We start from the raw sequence: 19,118 nt of genomic DNA, 5'->3' as shown, positions 1-19,118 counted from the left end.
GCCCAACTAATTTTCCTAGAAGAAATGATACAGAGCAAAAAAAAAAATATTAGATAGCTAATATCTAATTTATAAACTCATTAAATATATTGATAACAAGTGGTATATATTAGCCAGGCTGTCCGGCTATTTATTGGACTAGCTAGACCTTGTTCAGACAAAAGTCTTCTAATTAAATTGATCAACAACAGCGTAATCCATTAATTTAAAAGTCATGTGATCTAATGGTGAAGTAGTGGACAGACGGACATGTATTATATATGCATATATACCAAAGTCAAAAGTTGCAAACAATTTCCATATTAAAATTATCGTAGTGGCAAAAGAGCTGTCTGCTCCGGTAAAATACTTGTAGGCAATTAAGTTACACTGGTACAGACACACAATAAATAATCTGTCTTTCATTTTTATGTATGTGTCAACATATTCATTTTTTGGTGTAAATATTTTAACAGAGAAATTTTAGCTTCATGCAGTGCACAGACTATAGAATCAAAATAGTGCCGCATATTGTTTGTGCGCTGCATGAAGTCTAAACTGCTCTGTTAAGATCTCTACCCAATTTTTAGGTCATGGATCCACCCCACCACTAGGAACAATGCCTGAGTGATAAGACGATAGATGCATTTTTGCATGTACCTAATAGAGCTGAAATTTTTTTTAATAGGAAATGACAAATAAAAAATCATGAAACTAGCCCTATAGAAATAGAAATCACCAAACTGAGAATTACACTAAATAATCTGACGACCTCAGGATGCCAAAAATAATGGCGAGACAGGTCGCCAAACATTTCGGCGTCGCAGGATGCCTTACAATTGTTCCGTGAGACGTAGTTGCCCAAAATCTCATTATCTAGTGCCAACCCATCTCCCCTGTTATTCTTTCCAAAACAAGTGTGATGTTTTTTAGTTTTGTTTTTTACTGCTCTTGCTAATGCTTCAAGGCATCTTCAAAGGCATTTTTCTATGTAAAAAGTTAGTAATTAAGTATTATCAGATAATGTATGAATTCAGATCTAGTCAGGTACTTGACCTGGTAGAATGAGATTTTGATCATTTATTTTAAAATGGCACGGATTTTAAAGATTCCCCTACATATAAAGCAGGACCGAAATAGAATTGCTCGACTAGAATTAACTCAGGGTAATGCAATGTACATAAGGAGGTATACATCAAGCAATACCAATAAAAGTTATATAATTGTAATTAACACTACTATGAAACAAACCAAATAATTTATTACAAACTAAAAACAAATAATTCATACGATAATTCAGCAATATTTGATCTGAAATACATAAATAATACAACATTCCACAACTAAAATGACAGATAAAGCATCATCAGGGCACCTAAAAATTGTCAAGAAAAAATATATCAGCTTTGCAACTTGACCAATTAACCTAAATGTTTGGTATTGTAAGTACCAGTGTTTTAAAAATCGGTCTATTCGGCCAAATATTCGTATTCGGTTGGAATCCGAATAGAAAATGAGTATTCGGTTCAATATACGGTTTTGAATATTCGGCCGTATATTCGAATATTCGGCCGAATTGAGATCAATATATGAATATTTAAGTATTTCATTTAGTATGAGATGAGGATCGATATTTTAACATTTCATCACCAGTTTAACATGTACAGTCAATCATAAATACTTTCTTTGTATACAAATTAATATGAATTTTTATTTTAAAATCCACATATATAAATCCGAATAAAAATCCGTATATGTTGTCGCATACCGTATATGCGGTATGCGGTGGCTTTCCGAATACCAAATAAGAACCGATTTTTAAAACACTGGTAAGTACTAGTCACTCACTTGTCATAATTTCCTAAAATGATGTCAGAATTATGTAAAACAAAACGAGTATAACAAATGAGCGTACTAATTATTTAATCGGGACACAAGACTTGATTATGTAATTTAATTGAAACAAGGGGAGGGTTCAAATGCCTTCATTTTGTGTACCTCCATCATGCCTCCATTTTTAAAAACTCTAATAAATCAAAATTTGAAACTTAAAAGTCAAAATAAAACCGTTGGATATGATCTACATCATTTTATCTATGCACATGTAAAATATTATGACATTTCAACTTTGTTTTGGTTATCATCAAGAGATTGTAAAAAAATATACTAATGTGGATAATTTCTAGACGTTGATTTTGTAACTTATTAATTGACATAAAATCAAAATTGAAATGTGATAATATAACATGAACTTATAAAGAAAATAACATAGATAATATCTAATGGTTTTATTTTGACATTTATAATTTAATTTTGAGTTATTAAAGTTTTTAAAAATTGAGGCATGATGGAGGCACAAAAAATGAAAGCATTTGAACCCTCCTCTTGAAACAATTGGTGATGTAACTTTTTACCCCCAAAATGTGAGCGAATTTGCGACATTTATGAAAATTCTATAGAGTAGATTATGTAATGATTAAAGCTCTACCAAAATTTACCAAAATAATTAAAAAGGATTTATTATAGGGAAATGTTACAAAATGTCATCTCTTTTAAAACCATCAAACAAAATACTCCTTCACAAAATAAATTTCATTTTTTGTGTTGCTAACCGCAATTTTCAGAAACAAAACAAAAAATCAATATAGAGATGTACAGATATTGAAATCTTAAGGCCATCCTATTTGATATTTATGGTGTATAACAACAATATTTGACATAGTAAATGTCTGATATATAGTTAATTAATTAATCCAAGCTGCACTTGGTCTAAATCTAATCACAAGCTAAATATGTGAATGAAAAATATTAAAAATTGATGTTCATTGTGCAAAAGCTAAGTAGAGAGAGAGAGAGCTTCGTCCAGCAATTATTTCAAGTTATTTATAGTACCGACATAGTACAATGGAGCCATGGAATGACTAGTCAGATTTTAATTAGAGTGAATTATGCATAGCCTATATTTAGTTTGTATTATGAATTAATATTTTATTATTTAAAATTTAATGGTCGATTTAAACTATTTTACAAGTTCTCCATATGAAATGGTAGAAAATTAATTACTTGATCTAAATTCTACATTTTGTAAATTCTTTTACTATTTTTTAGATAAGTAGACATTAATTAATTTTCTAAAGATTCGAGACCATTCAAAAATAGTAATTTCTATATAGTAAATAAATTAAAAAGAATGTATAAATATTTTATCATATTGAATGGTACGTACAAATTGATTATTTGAATTTTGATAACGAAAACATAGATCCGTAGTATCATAGGAGTTCGGATCTCCTAAATTAACCCAGTTTTTGAGTTTAGATCCTGACCGTTAGATTACAAAAGCCCCATGCACTCCATCTCGGACCGGATTGACCCGGATTCGAATCGGGCGGCCCAGATCTAAACTAAAAAACGGTTTACTTTAGAGGATCCGGGCCCAGTACCATAGCACTGGTTGGCCTTTTGTAGCATGAGAGAACATGGGCTGAGGCCCGCATACGACAATTCACCCCTCAAAAGGCCCAAACAAACATCACTTCAAGTCTTTAGATGTTTTCTTCTTCTTCTTTTTCTTGTTTTGTATAACTTGGCGTGGTATTATTATGCTGTACATTTTAGGGGTTATGTTGAGAATATAACAACTGACATATATAAATTTAAACATATACTTTAGCAAAACAATTTGTTCATACAAACCCATAACGTAATGTCTGATAATATTATTTAAACTGAACTTATCAAAAATAAAAATAAAACATAAGATAACAGCCAAGTAAAACAAGAAATTAGATACAACACAACAATTTTAAAACAATGTTTTTATTAGATTATAACTCACGCAACTAACTGGTACACAATACATAGAACAGTATCAGAGTTCATCCTTGCGTTGATCCTCACTAGATAATATCGGATTAGGCGAGTCCTTGACGGGGTAGGAAGCGTCCATGGCAATGCCGCACAGCCTCGACTTGGCCTTGATGTCACGCTTCATCCGAATGTAGCCGCCTTCACCCCAATCAATGCCCCATGAGTTCTTCATGGTCCAAAATTTGGTGCCATCTTCTGTGAACCCGAACCCAACCACCGCAACTCCATGATCCAAATCGGTTCCACATGGTCCCATGAAGACACCCTGTCATCATTAAAATAAATAATTAATTAATAAAAATAAGACTCTTATGTCATGAGAGAAAGTCAAAGCCGGGCCAAAAGTATTTCGGGCCTCTTTGGAAATAGGGGTCCGCTTTAAGATCCGTGCAAACTTATATTAAACAGTATGAATTTTACCTGACAAGGTCAAGTACCTTACCAGATCTGAATTCAGAGTGAGAAACTTAGTTCTTAAGGTTTGGAAACAACATCAAAAGCGAGATGATTCTGGTAAAATCTCAGTACCAGAAAGCGAGTAAGTCCTTAGTTAATAGTAAGGTACATTAGACAAGCCAAGTTACCTGACATGCTACATATTTATCAATTGTTAATGAATTTGGTACAAACCATGGAGTAGAATTGGAAGGGTCGTCCGCTTGCTTCAATAGAAACAGAGACAGGTTGATTCGCAACAGCATTTAATAATGCCTTTTCATTGTTGTGGGGAACATTTTCATGCCCATCAATTGTTACAACAGGCTGTATAAAAAAAAAATACTTCATTAATCGATAAATTAGAGAAAAATACTCCTAACCAGTTACTTGATTTCATATTACAAAAATCAAAATAAGAAAAATTTACATTGGAAGCATGACAAATTCCTTCTTGTACAGTGTAAGGGTAGGCGCTCTTGGTCGTGACACCGCCACTGTTTTTGATATAGTTGAAAGCATAATCCATCAATCCTCCATTGCATCCCTGATTTTGCAATCTGTCACAGTCAACCAGTTGCTGTTCTGACAAGGCAACTAGTTCATTTGTTTTAATATAATTTATTCCTTCTACTGCTGCTATTGTTGAAAATGACCAGCAAGACCCTGGATAACAAATATTTAAAAAAAAAAAATTGATGCTGATTATCTCAAAAATAAAATTATTTTGACAGAATTATTATAACCTCACTCATTAAGTTTTGGTATGAGTATATTTAAAAAATTAAAAATTTGATCTACAAAAAATCATGTTGCACAGTTCAGACCGACTATTCATACTTTAAAAACGAAAATATTGAACCACAGTATGGGCCAACCTACGCTATCCATAGTACCAAAGCCTCACTCATAAATTTAATTAAAAATAATTAAGATTTGTACGATTTATTTTTATCATTAATCATAATTAACTAGAAATTTTGTTATATGATATTTAAGAGCGTACCACACTGGCCTTGATTCTTCACTGTAGTAACAGCATTCTTCAACCTCCAATCAACTGCCAGAGGAATCTTCTTACTAACCTTCTCATACCGGAAACTACCCGAATTTCGAGCTTTGCCCTGTACCAACTGGTGATGATCGATCTTTGAACTAGCATACGTGTTTCTAAACTCCTCTGTTGTCATGGCACCGAACTTATTTAGTGCAAGTTCATACGACTGATCCTGCTTGTTGAACTCATGAATGTATTTGACATTGTTTTTTAATACATTGAACCATTTAACCTTTTCATCGAGGTCCCACTCGAAACTGTGGTGCGATCGCCATTTCTCGAATAGTTTCTTCAGGCGTTCTTCAGTTTTTAAGTCTTTTTTGGTGAAAGGTATGGCAGTGACTTGAATTGTTGACAAAGCAAATAGTGTGGCCATGAGGATGATCCTTTTTGCCATTTTTCTTTGCTGTATGATTTTGAAATTAAAGTTAGAAATATATAAGTTGATTGCTTTGTATTTGACTATTTGTAAAAGAGTTTCTTTTATATAAATAGAAATTCATGGTGCTGAGGGGGAGTTTGGATGATACAATCGAGGATCAAATTTAATAAATTTAGCTGTCAGATTGTTAATTATCATCCTTCTAATTAGTATTATATTGGTAAAATTGTTATAGGTGAGAAGTTGTAATATATTATATTACTGATATAATGTGATAGGTCAATTTTTATCTTCTTTTTTTCTAATGAAGAAAATATCTCAGAATTGGAAGAGAATATATAGACAAAGAAGAATGAATTTTGAAAGGTGAAAAGTTTAGTGTATCGATATCAGAAAATATTAGAGAAATTAGGTGTAAATGGTTTTAAGAGTATAAATCATTGATCTAAATGTAGAAATTCAACTTTTCATGGAAACTTTTGAAATAAATTGAATTGTTCGAGTCGTATACAATGTTTTGGAATTAAAACTTCTGAAAGTATGCTCGAATTAATTTCACTCAGAAATTTATATAATTAATTTACTATGGTAACATCAATTTAGAGTTAGTGAGAATTATATACATATATATATAGAGAGAGAGAGAGAGAGATGGGCTATGGTGCATTGCAATGCATGAACCCTCTTATGCATTGCACTATAAATCATGGATTTAAAGTCCAAACGACCGATCCGAACCGTTCATCTTGTTCTTCATATAAATACGTGCTTGGGGACCAAATTTTACATTTTTTGGATTTTTTTTTTACTATTTATTAAGCAATTTTGAAAGTCGCTGATCTGATGGTCCAGAAAATTTTACTGTTTTTTACTGTTCACAGCAAAACAGCAATTTTCAAAAATGCTTAATAAATAGTAAAAAAATTTCAAAAAATGTAAAATTTGGTCTCCAAGCACATTTCAATATGGATTAAACATCTAACGGTTCGGATCGGTCGTTTGGACTTTAAATCGTGAGTTATAGTGCAATGCATAAGGGGGTTCATGCATTGCAATGCACCATAGCCCATCTCTAATTTGCTGCCGGCAGCATTTTTGCCCAAGGTGCTGCCGCCCCTTTTTTTATTTTGTGATGTCCAAACAACAAATCCAAACAGTTAGGTGTTTAATCTATATTATAATCTACTTGGAGACCAAATTTTTTACTTTTTATTAAGCTAGTTTGAAAACCGCTGTTTTCAGTAAATTTCTGCAGTATTGAAATCAGCGGTTTTCAAACCAGCTTAATAAATGGTAAAAAAATTTCAAAAAGTGTAAAATTTGGTCTCTAAGTAGATTATAATATAGATTAAACATCTAACAGTTTGGATTTGTTGTTTGGACATCACAAAATAAAAAAAGGGGCGACAGCACCTTGGACAGAAATGGTGCCGGCAACAAATTAGCCGGACCCTATATATATATAAAGAGTAAGGCTACGGTGCTATGGGTTGCATAGAGGGCCTCTATGTAACGGCTCAATATTTGAGTTTTCAAAATTCTAACGGTCAATCTGAACCGTTCAACATGATCTCCATATGAATATGTACTTGCAAACCAAATTTTACATTTTTTGAAATTTTTTTACTATTTTTTTAGATAGGTAGGAAATCAAATATCTGAATGGTGTAGAATTTTTTTAGATCAAGTGATTTTCTACCTATCTAAAAAAATAGTAAAAAAATTCTAAAAAATGTAAAATTTGGTTTGCAAGTACATATTCATATGGAGATCATGTTGAACGGTTTCGATCGACCGTTAGAATTTTGAAAACTCAAATATTGAACCATTGCATAGAGGCCCACTATGCAACCCACAGCACCGTAGCCTTACTCATATATAAAATCTAATTAATGCAAAGCTGCTCATAAGACGTACTGATCGATTCTTTACGCTTTCTGCGAATAGATAAACTCTTGTGGTATTTGAGCAAAAGACAACTGTACCAGTACGTACATTGGTTTTTATTTTAGGGTCTTATCTTTTTTAATACCATTGCTGTCAGTGGCGTAGCCAGGATTTGAGTCAGGGGTGGGCAGAAATCGGATTCGAATATTTTTTTTAAATGAGTTCGGATTGGAATTGCCTTCGTCCGCCTACCAAATTGCATTCTGTCTATTGAATCGGTTGTAAAATTGCATGTGCATTGCCGAATTGAATAAAGATTTAAAAATACATTTCTTTCCTAACTAGATTAAACAACTCACAAACCATCTCTGAGATATGAACTGACAATTGGTACTCCGAATTGAATCCAGAGGTAAGCAAAATCAAATTCAGAGATAGGCAAGACATATCGAAGAACCTAGTCAAAAGAAGAAAAAAAAATCCAGGGGTAGGCAGCTGCCTACCCCTGTGCCACTGTGGCTCCGCCACTGATTGCTGTGTATCTTCTTTTTGTTGTTGTTGTTGTGTGTGGGAGCAGGTCAAAATCTCAATACAATGTACTTTAAACATGTTGGCTCTAAAAAAATGTTGCATAATTTATAAGTTGTAATTCTTATATTTATTCTTGATTTAGATTCCTTCATCATTAAGTTTGAGACTCTTTCTTCCAATAGTAAATTCTCACTGATACCTAACTGGTACTGAATAAAACCACAGGAAATAAAAATACTGTATGAAGCAAAGAAGTTCATTTATATATTATTACATACAACAATTGCAAGAAACAATAACCTGAGCTTGCACATGCAAGAATCAAAGAAAAAAAAACATAAATGCAACATTTGCAAATCATCATAACAGTACAAAACCAAAAATCTATTGAAAAGAGAATAACCACATGACATCAATCTAGTAAACACTATCACTAAATTGACAAACTTTCATCGAGTCGGTATCCAACTTGCTTAGACTTCATCCTTGCCTGAATCCTCGCTAGAGATAGGATTTGGGGAGGTCTTGATCGGATATGAGGCCTGCATGGCAATGCCGCACAGTCCCGTCTTGTCCTTGATGTCACGCTTCATCCTGATGTAACCGCCTTCACCCCAGCTCGAGCCCCACGAGTTCCTGACGATCCAGTACTTGGTGCCATCTGGCGTGGCACCGTACCCCACTGTGGCGACACCATGGTCTAACTCAGTGCCACATGGCCCACTGAAGACACCCTGCCAGGATTTTTTTTAATTGATTAATTATATCAGTATATATTTCTTACGGATTGATCAAAAGAGATGTAGACATTTTTACTTTTATTGTTGAATGAGGCTATGGTACTATGCATAGCGCATAATGGTCCGTACTATGGATTAATATCTCTATTTGTAAAGTCTAAACACTCGATCTGAACTATTTAACATGATCTCTAGATAAAAATGTACTTGTAAATTAAATTTTACATTTTTTAGAATTTTTAACTATTTTTTATATAGGTAGAAAATCAATTGATCTAAAAATTCTAAACCATTTAACCTTCAGAAAAATTCTAAACCATTTTAAAGCAGTGATATTCTATATATCTAAACAAATAGTTAAAAAAATTCTAAAAGGTATAAAATTTAGTCTACAAATACATTTTCATTTGGAGATCATGTTGAACGGTTCAAATCAACTATTTGGACTTTAGAAACGAAAATATTAATCCGTAGTACGCTATGCATATAACATCTACAATATCATTTCTTATGGATTTATGGTACAGTAGGTAATTGAATTAAGCTAATTCAAATTTATCATAAGTATTAATATTATTACTGGTTTAGTTTGAGAAATACCTTGGAGTAGAACTGGAAAGGTCGTCCGCTTGCTTCAATAGCAACCGAAACAGGCTGATTCGCAACAGCATTCAACAATGCCTTTTCATCGTTGTGGGGAACATCTTGAAAACCATCAATTGTTACAGCTGGCTGTATATTTAGAAAATAAACATTATTGGTGCTTAAGACCAATATTTTGGAAGAAGAAAAAAAAAACAGAAGATAAAAAAGTTACTTTGGAAGGATGGCATGCCCCCTCCTTTGCAGTGTAAGGATAATTAGACTCAGTGGTGACACCTCCATTTTTCTTGATGTAATCGAAAGCATAATCCATCAATCCACCGTTGCAACCGCTATTCTGTTTCGAGCAGTCGACTAACTGTTGCTCTGACAAGGAAATCAGTTTCTTTGTCTTAATGTAATTTATTCCCTCGACAGCAGCAATTGTCGAGAAAGACCAGCATGAACCTAGAGATCACACAATTCAAAACATAAGATGATTATTAAGGTTCTTCTTTTATGAATTAAACCATAAACAAAATTATCATAAGAAATACAATACACTTACCACACTGGCCTTGATTCTTGACTGGGGTAACGGCCCCATTCTGCCTCCAATCAACGGAAGCAGGAACGTCTTTAACCATCTCGTACAAGAAACCGTCACTATGGCGCTCACCCCGTAGCGCCTTGTGGTGGTCAATCTTTGAACCGGCATACGTGTTACGGAACTCCTCTTTTGTCATGGCACCAAACTTGTTTAGTGCGAGCTCGTAATCGTGGCCTTGCTTGTTGAACTCATGAATAAATTTGACATTGTCCTTGAACACATTGAACCTTTGGGTTTTGTCAAAATCGAGGTCTCTCACCAAGCCGAAGTGAGATAGCCACCGCTCGAATAAATCTTTGAAGCTTTCTTCAGACTCGATGTCTTTTTCGGTGAATGGTATGGCGGATGATTGAATTATGGATAAAGCAAGAATGAGAGCTATGACGAAAATAGCTTTTGCCATTGTGTGGTTGTAGAAATTAGTAGAAGAAATTTGAATGGTTTTTGTGTTTAGAGGAGGTTTTCTTTTATAGAAGAAAGAAACCCATGTAATACGGGTTTTGACATGTAATAGGGGTTTTGAGGTCAATTACTTGTTAGCAAGAACAAGCACATAAAATTTTAAATTTTAAATATACCCGGGCAATGCGCAAGAAGAGACATCATGGAATTTGGATTTTATGTGGCCACATCATTTGGGACCCCAAATTAACACTTTCAAAATTAAGTACATGCATAAATTGCATGTTCTTGCTGGTGTTAGCAGTTAGCTTATGTTAAAGATATGAATAATTATATGATGTCATAGACTCACCATAGCAAATCAAACACCGATTAATTTTGACTTAAATTTCCCCTAAAAACAGACTCTAAAACAGGCTGCCAAAAAATTTAGTAGGATGAGGCAGAATTTATGATAATTTAAATATCAAATATAAAAACAAAATTTCAGAAAAAAATAAAAATAAAATAAAAGTATAGTTTGTACAAAAAAAATTAGGATGAGGCATATTTTTATCATTTTAAAAAATTTAAGTATATTTTAAAAAAAAAACTGAGAAAAATATAGAGATAGAAGCATATACGTGTTCTTTTTAGAGGGATCAATTGTTCTATGTGAATCTATGTGGTTCCCCCCATAGTTTGCAAAATCAGAATTAGTATTGGAATCTATTATTTGACCGTTGAATCAAAATCAAATGAATCGGTTAGAATCAGTCAAATCGGATCAGAAACTCAATTTTTTTTTTTTCAGAAGCTTATTTTGTACTTAAAAATAAAAAATTGTCAAAATATTACACTCAAATAATTTATCAATATCATATAATACAAACATTTAAAATGTATAGTAAGAATAATTGGATTGGAATGAAATATGATTTTAAAAATAAATTAAAAATATATTTACTAGAAACATGATCCCAACGGACCCAACCACAAATAGGTTTCTCAAAAAAAAAAAAACAGAGAGAGAGAATAAATTATTGGGCCCAGATATAAAATGGTCAAGGTTCACCATGAACCACTACAAATTTAAAACTTTCTACACTTAAAAAACTATGCACGAAGTATATTCAACAAATAGTTTGTGATTCATCCTCACAGATAAACCCGTTTCTTCCCAAATCGACGACCACTTTTCTTTCTTCTCAAATCGTCAAATCGACAATGATAAACTCAAATTAACGCCAAAATAAAAGCAGAATCGGCTTCAATTGTAAGAGAATTGGCTGAAATCTTGAAAATCAGACTGATTCGGGAAAAAATTTCAGTTGAATCGGCCGACGCAGCTGGTTTTTCACTGAAAATCGGTTCGGCCATGTCTGATTCCGGTCCGACTCGGCCGAGTTTTCTTTCCATGGTTTCCCCCACCGTCTTTAAGGCTCTTATCCTTTTTTCATTAGACCTTAAATTTAGTGCAAAGTAGAATTAAAGTTTGATAAAATTATTTACTAGTTTATATAATTTATCAAGTTTTTTTTTTTAATTTGGGAGGTTAATCCTTTATCTCTGATATAGAAATTCATGGATAGCCACCTAACTATTTTTTAAGATAGAGATGGAAAGCATGTATCATCCTTTAAATATTCATAAAGAATCCTTTATAAAATGTTGATTTTTTAGTGCAAAGGAAAATTAAAATATAATCTTGAAAAAATAATAATTTATCATTATATAGTTTATCATGCTTTTGAAGTTTGAAAAGAAAGGTTCATCTTTATCTTTCCACATATGATTAAGGTTTGGACTTCCAAAATTTTATTTAGCTAATCGTTCTTAGAACTAATTAAGACCAAGTCAGGTAATTAAAAACTTGATCTTATCCATAAGTTAATTAGCAGGAAAAAGTCAGAATTATATTTTGGAATCTGACCAGGCTTACCAATATTATTTATCAAACAAGTACATGCATTAGTTCATAATATGGAGAGGCAGCAATTTTATTTTATTTTCTGATACATACATGTTGAGATGATAAGATGATAAACAAATTAAAGGAAAAAAAATGAAACATCAAACATATATACATAGGAGATATTTTAGGTTGTTGAGGGATAAATGTGAAAAGAAAAACCTTTTTAATAGGTATAAAAGTTTGGCACCTAATTTCATCATATCACATGTGGAATTATATTCTACCAGGCAAACAATTAATAACTTAAGTGTGTATTTTATAAAAAAAATTGACAAATATGAACCATATACATTATATAAATTACAAATAAGTGTGAATTATATAAAAATACAAATTTATGTAATTCATTAAATATATTCACAAAAACTCCTTTATACAGGGAATATTCTTATAGCTACTTATATAATTTGTCATTAATACTAGACTAGTGCCTTGTAGGGGTGTTCATTGGATCCGGTTTAATCGATTTTAAACCGAACCGAATTAGTTCGGATTAAACGGTTCGGTTTTTTCGGTTTAATGGATCGGTTCGGTTGATTTTTCAAAACCGACTAATAAGTTTGGTTCGGTTCGGTTTTAAAAATCCCAGAACCGAATGTACTGAACCAACCGAACTTTTTTTTTTTTTTCTTTGTTGCGTATCTTGATTCCTGTATAACTCAAGTAGGTCTTAATAGCACAACTTTTTGTTTCTCAAGTCAGAGAGAGCCTGTGTCTTGTCTGTCTCCCCATAACCCTTACCTAGGCAATACTAACCCTAGATCTACAACATCACCCGTCCTCTCTCTCTGGCCAAGTCGCGCTTGCGCACGCGGCTGCTGCCTCTCGAGTCTCGCCCCCACCCACCCATTCTTCTTTCCTTTTTTCTTTTCTCATCTTCATTCCGATCGCCTATACTCCTTTCTCCGTCGCCTTTCTTCTCATAAACCCTGAATCACCTCCCCATGCAGCCTCGCTTCCAGTTCTAGGTTTCCTTGCTTCATGTGTCTCTCTAGAAAGGATTTTCTTGGAGAGTCGATATATTGTGATGCAAACAGGCATGGATCTCATATTATTTGATTTTGGGGTTTTGTGTTTATTGAAAGGAAAAACAAAATTTTCTCTTCTATAGGCAAGATTGAACTCGTTCTTTTCTTGATTTGAGTTTTTTTTTTTTTTTTTTTTTGCTGATTTGGGCTTTTAGGCAAGAATTCAATCAACTCTGGATCATAATTTATTTTTGCTGTCAAGCAACACTGATAGGATCATAATTTACTATTTTTTTAGATAGGTAAAAAATCACTACTTTTCAGAAATTTTTGGACCATCCAAAAACAATAATTTTGTACCTATCTAAAAATAAACTTTCAAAAAATATAAGTCTCCAATAACCATATTTTAATATGGATATGATGTTGAACGGTTCGGATCATCTATTTGGACTTTGAAATCAGACATAAAGATGTGAGATATATTTGAAGCACGAAAGCAATGAAGCATTTGAGCCCTCCTCAATTACCAATGTTAAAATATTTGGATGGAACTTTAATATTTTACATTGAAATATTGACAATACGTGGCATCAAGTTTTACTTTAACTTGTTTTGTCAAAATAATAAGCTACACAAATAAAAAGAAATAAGAGACTTTATAATTTTTCGCATTGTGAAATTATGAAATCTAATTGCAAAATTATGAAAATTGTGAAGTACTTGAAAGACCAAAAAGTAAAAGAGAACAGAAGGTGAAATGAAGTTCATGAAATCACTAAAATATTTTATTTAAAACTTTGGAGGAAACAAAAATCTTTCATTGTGCTACTAATTAACTTTTTTTAAGCTGAAAAAACAAATCCAGCTAATAGCTCAACTAATAAATTGTAAAATAAGTAATTTTTGAAAGATCTTAGATTTATGTTTCAATAACAACAATATAATAAATCACTCATGATGCTTATGTTACCAAATCTCTCATTTTTGTAAGGTATAGGCCAAAGAGAAGATGATGTGAAAACAAAATGGATTGATGGAATCTCCATTATTTAGGGGAGGGGAAAGGGGCAATTAGATCCCTTGATCCAAAGAATATTGGTGCAAGAGACGTGCTTTGCTAACAAATTGCCAACATAATTTAAGATTCAATTCTTAAAAAACAGATTCTACTTAATTTTTTTTTACAAAGCACCAATGACAATATATATATATATAGAGAGAGAGAGAAATAGGGTTGGTAAAAAAATCATAGTTTGTGGCTTGTTCGAGATTGACTCTTCCAATGTATTGTTTTTGTTTGAGCCGAATTCAATTTTGATTCAGTTCGACTCGTTCTGACTCGGCTCATTTTTAGTTCATTGTAAGAATAGAAATAAAGTTATTTTCCGACTTTTTTCATTTAACCTTCTTCATACTTATCATGAGAGAATGAATTTTATTTTGAGAAAAAAAAAATGAAATTGTTTTTGTTATTTGTGGTCTATGCATAGCGCACAACATCAAGTCAGGGTGAGTTTTTGCTCTATGTCAATCTCACAGCACCAATAAATTATTACCGAGTTGGCTCAAGCCACCTCGGCTTGTGAATGAGTCGACTAATTAGTTCGTTCTAACACAAATCGAGTCCAAACATTGTCTCACTCAACTCGGCTTGCTCATTTACAAGTTTAGATATAAACCATTATAAATTATACACAAAGTACATTTTTAAATAGAAATTAGCACAATTAAAAGCAACTTTTTAAATACCTTCTATTAATTGGAAGAAACAGATTCAACTTTATTTTTATTTTTTTTTGTGCCAATTGGAGACATAAATGGTATAACAACGTGCTTAATTAGATGGTATTCACGAATGCATATATAGCTAATAAGATTAGACCAATTCTTCTTAATAGTTAATACAAATCATATATAATAATATTGCTTGACAGCTTCTGTCAGGTGTTTAAAAAAAACAAATCATAATGATATTGTCACATTATGATCTTTGCGTAAATAAAAATATATGAAAAAGGGCCTAATTGTAAACATTTTAAAGTTATGCAATATTTACAAACTTGGAGGGCTAATTTGCAAAAATTCCAAATATTAATTAAAACCTTTCTTCTTAATCTTTCCTTTCATTATTTACCGTCTAAGTTACGTAAGAGAGAATTAGGGTGCCGAACCAAAAAAGGGAAAGAGAGGGAAAGAGAGAAATCGAGCGTGGAATCTGGTCGGAATTGTCGGAAATCGGAGATTCGAACTGAATAGACGATCGTTGATCAATTCTAAAGCGTCAATTTGGTATATTTTCATTCCTTGTAATCTTTTGAAAACCCTAATTTGATTGGATTGTGGTATTTCGTTGAAAATTCGAATTAAAGTTTGATTGAATTGGTATAACTCGATATTTGGTTTCAATTGTGTTCGATTTTACTTGTGAGATTTGGAAATGGTGAATTAGGGTTTGGGATGTGTAAACTTGCTAAATTTCATGGATTATGCACCATTTGGGTCTGAATATATCGAGTTATAATCGTTTAAACATCTCAATTCATGTTATTTGATTAAATCATCCGTTTGAATTGAGTTTTGGAATTAGGGTTTAATGCCATTTGCATTCATGGTAATGGTGTTTGTTCTTGATAATCTAGATGTGAATATACCATTTGAACCGATAGTACGTAATAAGAATTAACCATGTCGAACCGCAATAGTTTTACTCCGGGCCGCAAGAACTCAACCCAAAGCACGATTTGAATTGTGCTATGATCACGGGCCGCAACAGATTGACTACGGGCCGCAATACACCCAGTTTGGCTTTAAATGTGTATTTAATAAGCCCTAATTGGTTGAACCATGACCTAAACCTATACCATTAGGACCTGAATACGAACCCTAAACCGTGTTTAACCTATGGGTTACCAATCGAATGTTTTAATCGAATCTAAATGCATAAATAGGTGGTAATTCTACGAGACATCGGATCTCGGGATCAGTCGAGACGCCTGAGCCTTAGACGAGTGCGCTATATACTCAGGTGCGGGGTTTCTGGACTTGTTTGATAGTTTATAGTCAGAATTAAACTGTGTTTCAATTGACATGTTGATTATTCATTAAATTGCATTATCGAATTGTGTTGCATATGCATTGCATTGCCCAAATAATTGGAACTCGAATTGTTTTATCTGATTGATATGCATGCTGGTATGGTTATTATTGTATGGATCTGAATGATCTGATTTGGAATTAAAAGTCACCGTGATTTATATCACCATCAGTTGGTGGATATGGTATTATTGTCTCCCATCGTGGCGACGTTACCCAGGGGGTGAATCCGGATTTGTCAAAGTCTATGCATGGACTTTGACGCCTAGTGTTCTAAAGCTTTAGATCGTCTGGCCCTCGGCAGTTCCCAGTACCGGTTGGGACGAGGGGTAAGTGACTCTGTATTATGATTTTGGTTATGGGTGACTTGTGTATCGGAGGCATTACCCAGGGGGTAATGCGTTTGGACGTTCAATTGGATTTAAATGGATTTTTCGGATATGAAATGGAACCAGACTTTTACTTAAACGGTTAAGCCTGTAACTACAGATGAGTGGGAACGAAATGAGTTCCAGTTTGGTGGAACATCTGTAGTTACTACCAGATATTTTGAGCTCGAGTTAAACCAAATATTGTGTGATTGAATTCCATTTTGACAAATCCTGATTTGTGATTTCATTTGGCTAATTGATGTCGGGTTTATGCGTTCATGTTTATATGTTATTATAAACTGATCTGAGCTTTATTTGTGTTTTATTTTTTAATATAATCTGTGATTGCAAGTCCAGGAACGAAATGTGGCAAATTTATCGCACTGAGAATTTATTTCTCATCCCCTTTTTGGGTTAATTTTTCAGGTTCCGGTTCGGCAGATCCGAGAGAGGCACGAGGTCGGTAGGCCTGGTTTCACCGCTGCTTAGACTGTCTGGTATTTTGACATTAGAGATTATGTATATAGTTATGTTTTGATTGTGTATATATATAGTCTCTATGTCATTTTGTGATGCGTATCCATCAAGATACGGGTTTGTATGATATTACCTGACCAGCTGGGATTTATGTTATTTGTTTGTTTGGTTGTTTGTTTTTGTGTTTTTATTTCCTATTATATCGTAATTGCCTTGTAGGCATACGGGCAACCGTATGTCTACGGCAGAAGCACCTGTTGCGCCTCGTTGGGCCGCGGGGTGTGACAGGTCTTCCCCGGGTGGTATCAGAGCATGGTTTAGAACCTGAACCAGACTTGTTTGGATACGAGAGTGGTATGCGCATTAATTGGGGCCGGCACGACTATACGAATTTCATATGATAAATAAGGAATATAGAATGTTATAAACTAACTTTGTTTATTCAGAAAATGGAAACACACCGAGGTAGAGGCAGACCTCGGAGGAATCCTGAACCTAATCCGGAAATAGTTATCGAGCCAGTTGTGGATCAGGCTGGGGCTGGTCCAGCTGGTGCTGGAGGTGCTGGAGGGGCTGGTGGCGCTGGAGGAGCTGGTAGAGCACCGGGTAGAGACCGGGACTTGGATGACCGGTTAATTACGGCCTATGAGAGAGGTCGTCAAGCACAGATGCGGGATGCCGCACCGGTGGCTCACGGTGGGGCACCCGAAGATTTCAGAAGGTTATATGATGCATTTCTGCGCTTGAATCCGCCGCGTTATGATGGAACCGGCGGGTATGCGGCAGCTGAAGAATGGCTGGCGCAGATAAATGCAAAGCTGAATTTATGCCGTGCCCCCGAGGAAGATAAAGTGGAGTTAGTTGAGCAGCAGTTGGAGAGTGATGCTAGATTCTGGTGGGACGGGGCCCGACGCAATTATGACGGGGATGAAGCGAGGATTCTTTGGGAATGGTTCGAACAGCAGTTTAATAGGAGGTTTCTGAGCAATATACAGCGTGAAGCGCTGCGGAGAAAATTTTTGGAGTTAAGGCAAGATGGGCGTCCGGTGGTGGAATACAATAGTAAATTTCTGGCCTTGTCGCGCTATGCTACGGATATAAGAAATGATGTGGAAAGGTATAATAGGCAATACTTGGATGGGTTGGATGGGCATATTTCTATGATCGTGGATACTCCAATGGCGACGGAGTTACAAGCAATGATGGATCACGCTGAACAGGTTGAAATGCATGGTAAGAGGAGAAAGACGCAAGTGACTGAAAGAAATGTGAAACAGCGAGAAGATCAGAGCAGGCAAGTGTCGAAGTCGAGGGGAGGACCATCAGTTGCTAGACCCCCTCGGCCGAATATGGCGCCGAGACCCCCATTCAGACAGACCTTTATGCCGGGTTTTAAACCGGTGATGCCTTCGCAATGGTGCCGATCGTGCAACCAAGCGCACGATGAGGTTGAGTGTAGGCGCAAGACTAGCACTTGTTTCGTGTGTGGTAGCGCGGGACATTGGGCGAGGGAATGCCCGAATGCGCTTATGAGGATGCAAGGCGCTAGTAGCGCGGGAGGGTCGGCTAGCGTTGGGCGCGGCGCGCCGACGTGGCGCGGACGTGGCGCATTTCAAGCTAGCGGGGCTAACGCTAGCAGCGCTGGTAGCATCGGCAGGGTTAGCGGCGCTGGCAGTGCCGGCAGCGCCGGCAGGAACGACGGCAGGGCGGCGGCGCATGCGCTTAACATCGCTGGAACTTCGCGCAACGCTGCAACTGCGCAGGGAGGTGGCCAGAC

At 34.7% G+C, this 19,118-nt stretch overlaps 2 protein-coding genes across 2 annotated transcripts; both read right to left on the bottom strand.

Moving 5' to 3' along the window:
* Window positions 1-3,850: 3,850 nt before the first annotated feature.
* Window positions 3,851-5,738, bottom strand: LOC144566898 (thiol protease SEN102-like). Its single transcript, XM_078316976.1, has 4 exons — window positions 5,291-5,738; window positions 4,715-4,950; window positions 4,480-4,611; window positions 3,851-4,114 (listed from the first exon to the last, which is right to left on the bottom strand). The coding sequence occupies exons 1-4, from the start codon at window positions 5,736-5,738 to the stop codon at window positions 3,851-3,853; spliced, it is 1,080 nt and encodes a 359-aa protein (XP_078173102.1).
* A 2,645-nt stretch (window positions 5,739-8,383) lies between these two features.
* On the bottom strand, window positions 8,384-10,476 carry LOC144566455 (thiol protease SEN102-like). Its single transcript, XM_078316514.1, has 4 exons — window positions 10,032-10,476; window positions 9,699-9,931; window positions 9,482-9,613; window positions 8,384-8,875 (listed from the first exon to the last, which is right to left on the bottom strand). Exons 1-4 carry the CDS (start codon window positions 10,474-10,476, stop codon window positions 8,615-8,617), a joined length of 1,071 nt encoding a protein of 356 aa, XP_078172640.1. The 3' UTR covers window positions 8,384-8,614.
* Window positions 10,477-19,118: the final 8,642 nt, after the last annotated feature.

The sequence above is a fragment of the Carex rostrata genome, chromosome 1, assembly GCF_964058835.1.
Source record: "Carex rostrata chromosome 1, lpCarRost1.2, whole genome shotgun sequence".
NCBI lineage: Eukaryota > Viridiplantae > Streptophyta > Magnoliopsida > Poales > Cyperaceae > Carex > Carex rostrata.
This window is presented reverse-complemented; position numbering and strand designations above follow the sequence as displayed.

Coding starts and splice junctions, on each gene's coding strand:
- LOC144566898 (XM_078316976.1), bottom strand. CDS start 5,738: ATGGCAAAAAGGATCATCCTCATGGCCACACTATTTGCTTTGTCAACA. Junction 4,951..5,290: donor GAAGAATCAAGGCCAGTGTG/GTACGCTCTTAA, acceptor TTTGTTATCCAG/GGTCTTGCTGGTCATTTTCA. Junction 4,115..4,479: donor CCTTCCAATTCTACTCCATG/GTTTGTACCAAA, acceptor TAATGATGACAG/GGTGTCTTCATGGGACCATG.
- LOC144566455 (XM_078316514.1), bottom strand. CDS start 10,476: ATGGCAAAAGCTATTTTCGTCATAGCTCTCATTCTTGCTTTATCCATA. Junction 9,932..10,031: donor CAAGAATCAAGGCCAGTGTG/GTAAGTGTATTG, acceptor TGTGATCTCTAG/GTTCATGCTGGTCTTTCTCG. Junction 8,876..9,481: donor CTTTCCAGTTCTACTCCAAG/GTATTTCTCAAA, acceptor AAATCCTGGCAG/GGTGTCTTCAGTGGGCCATG.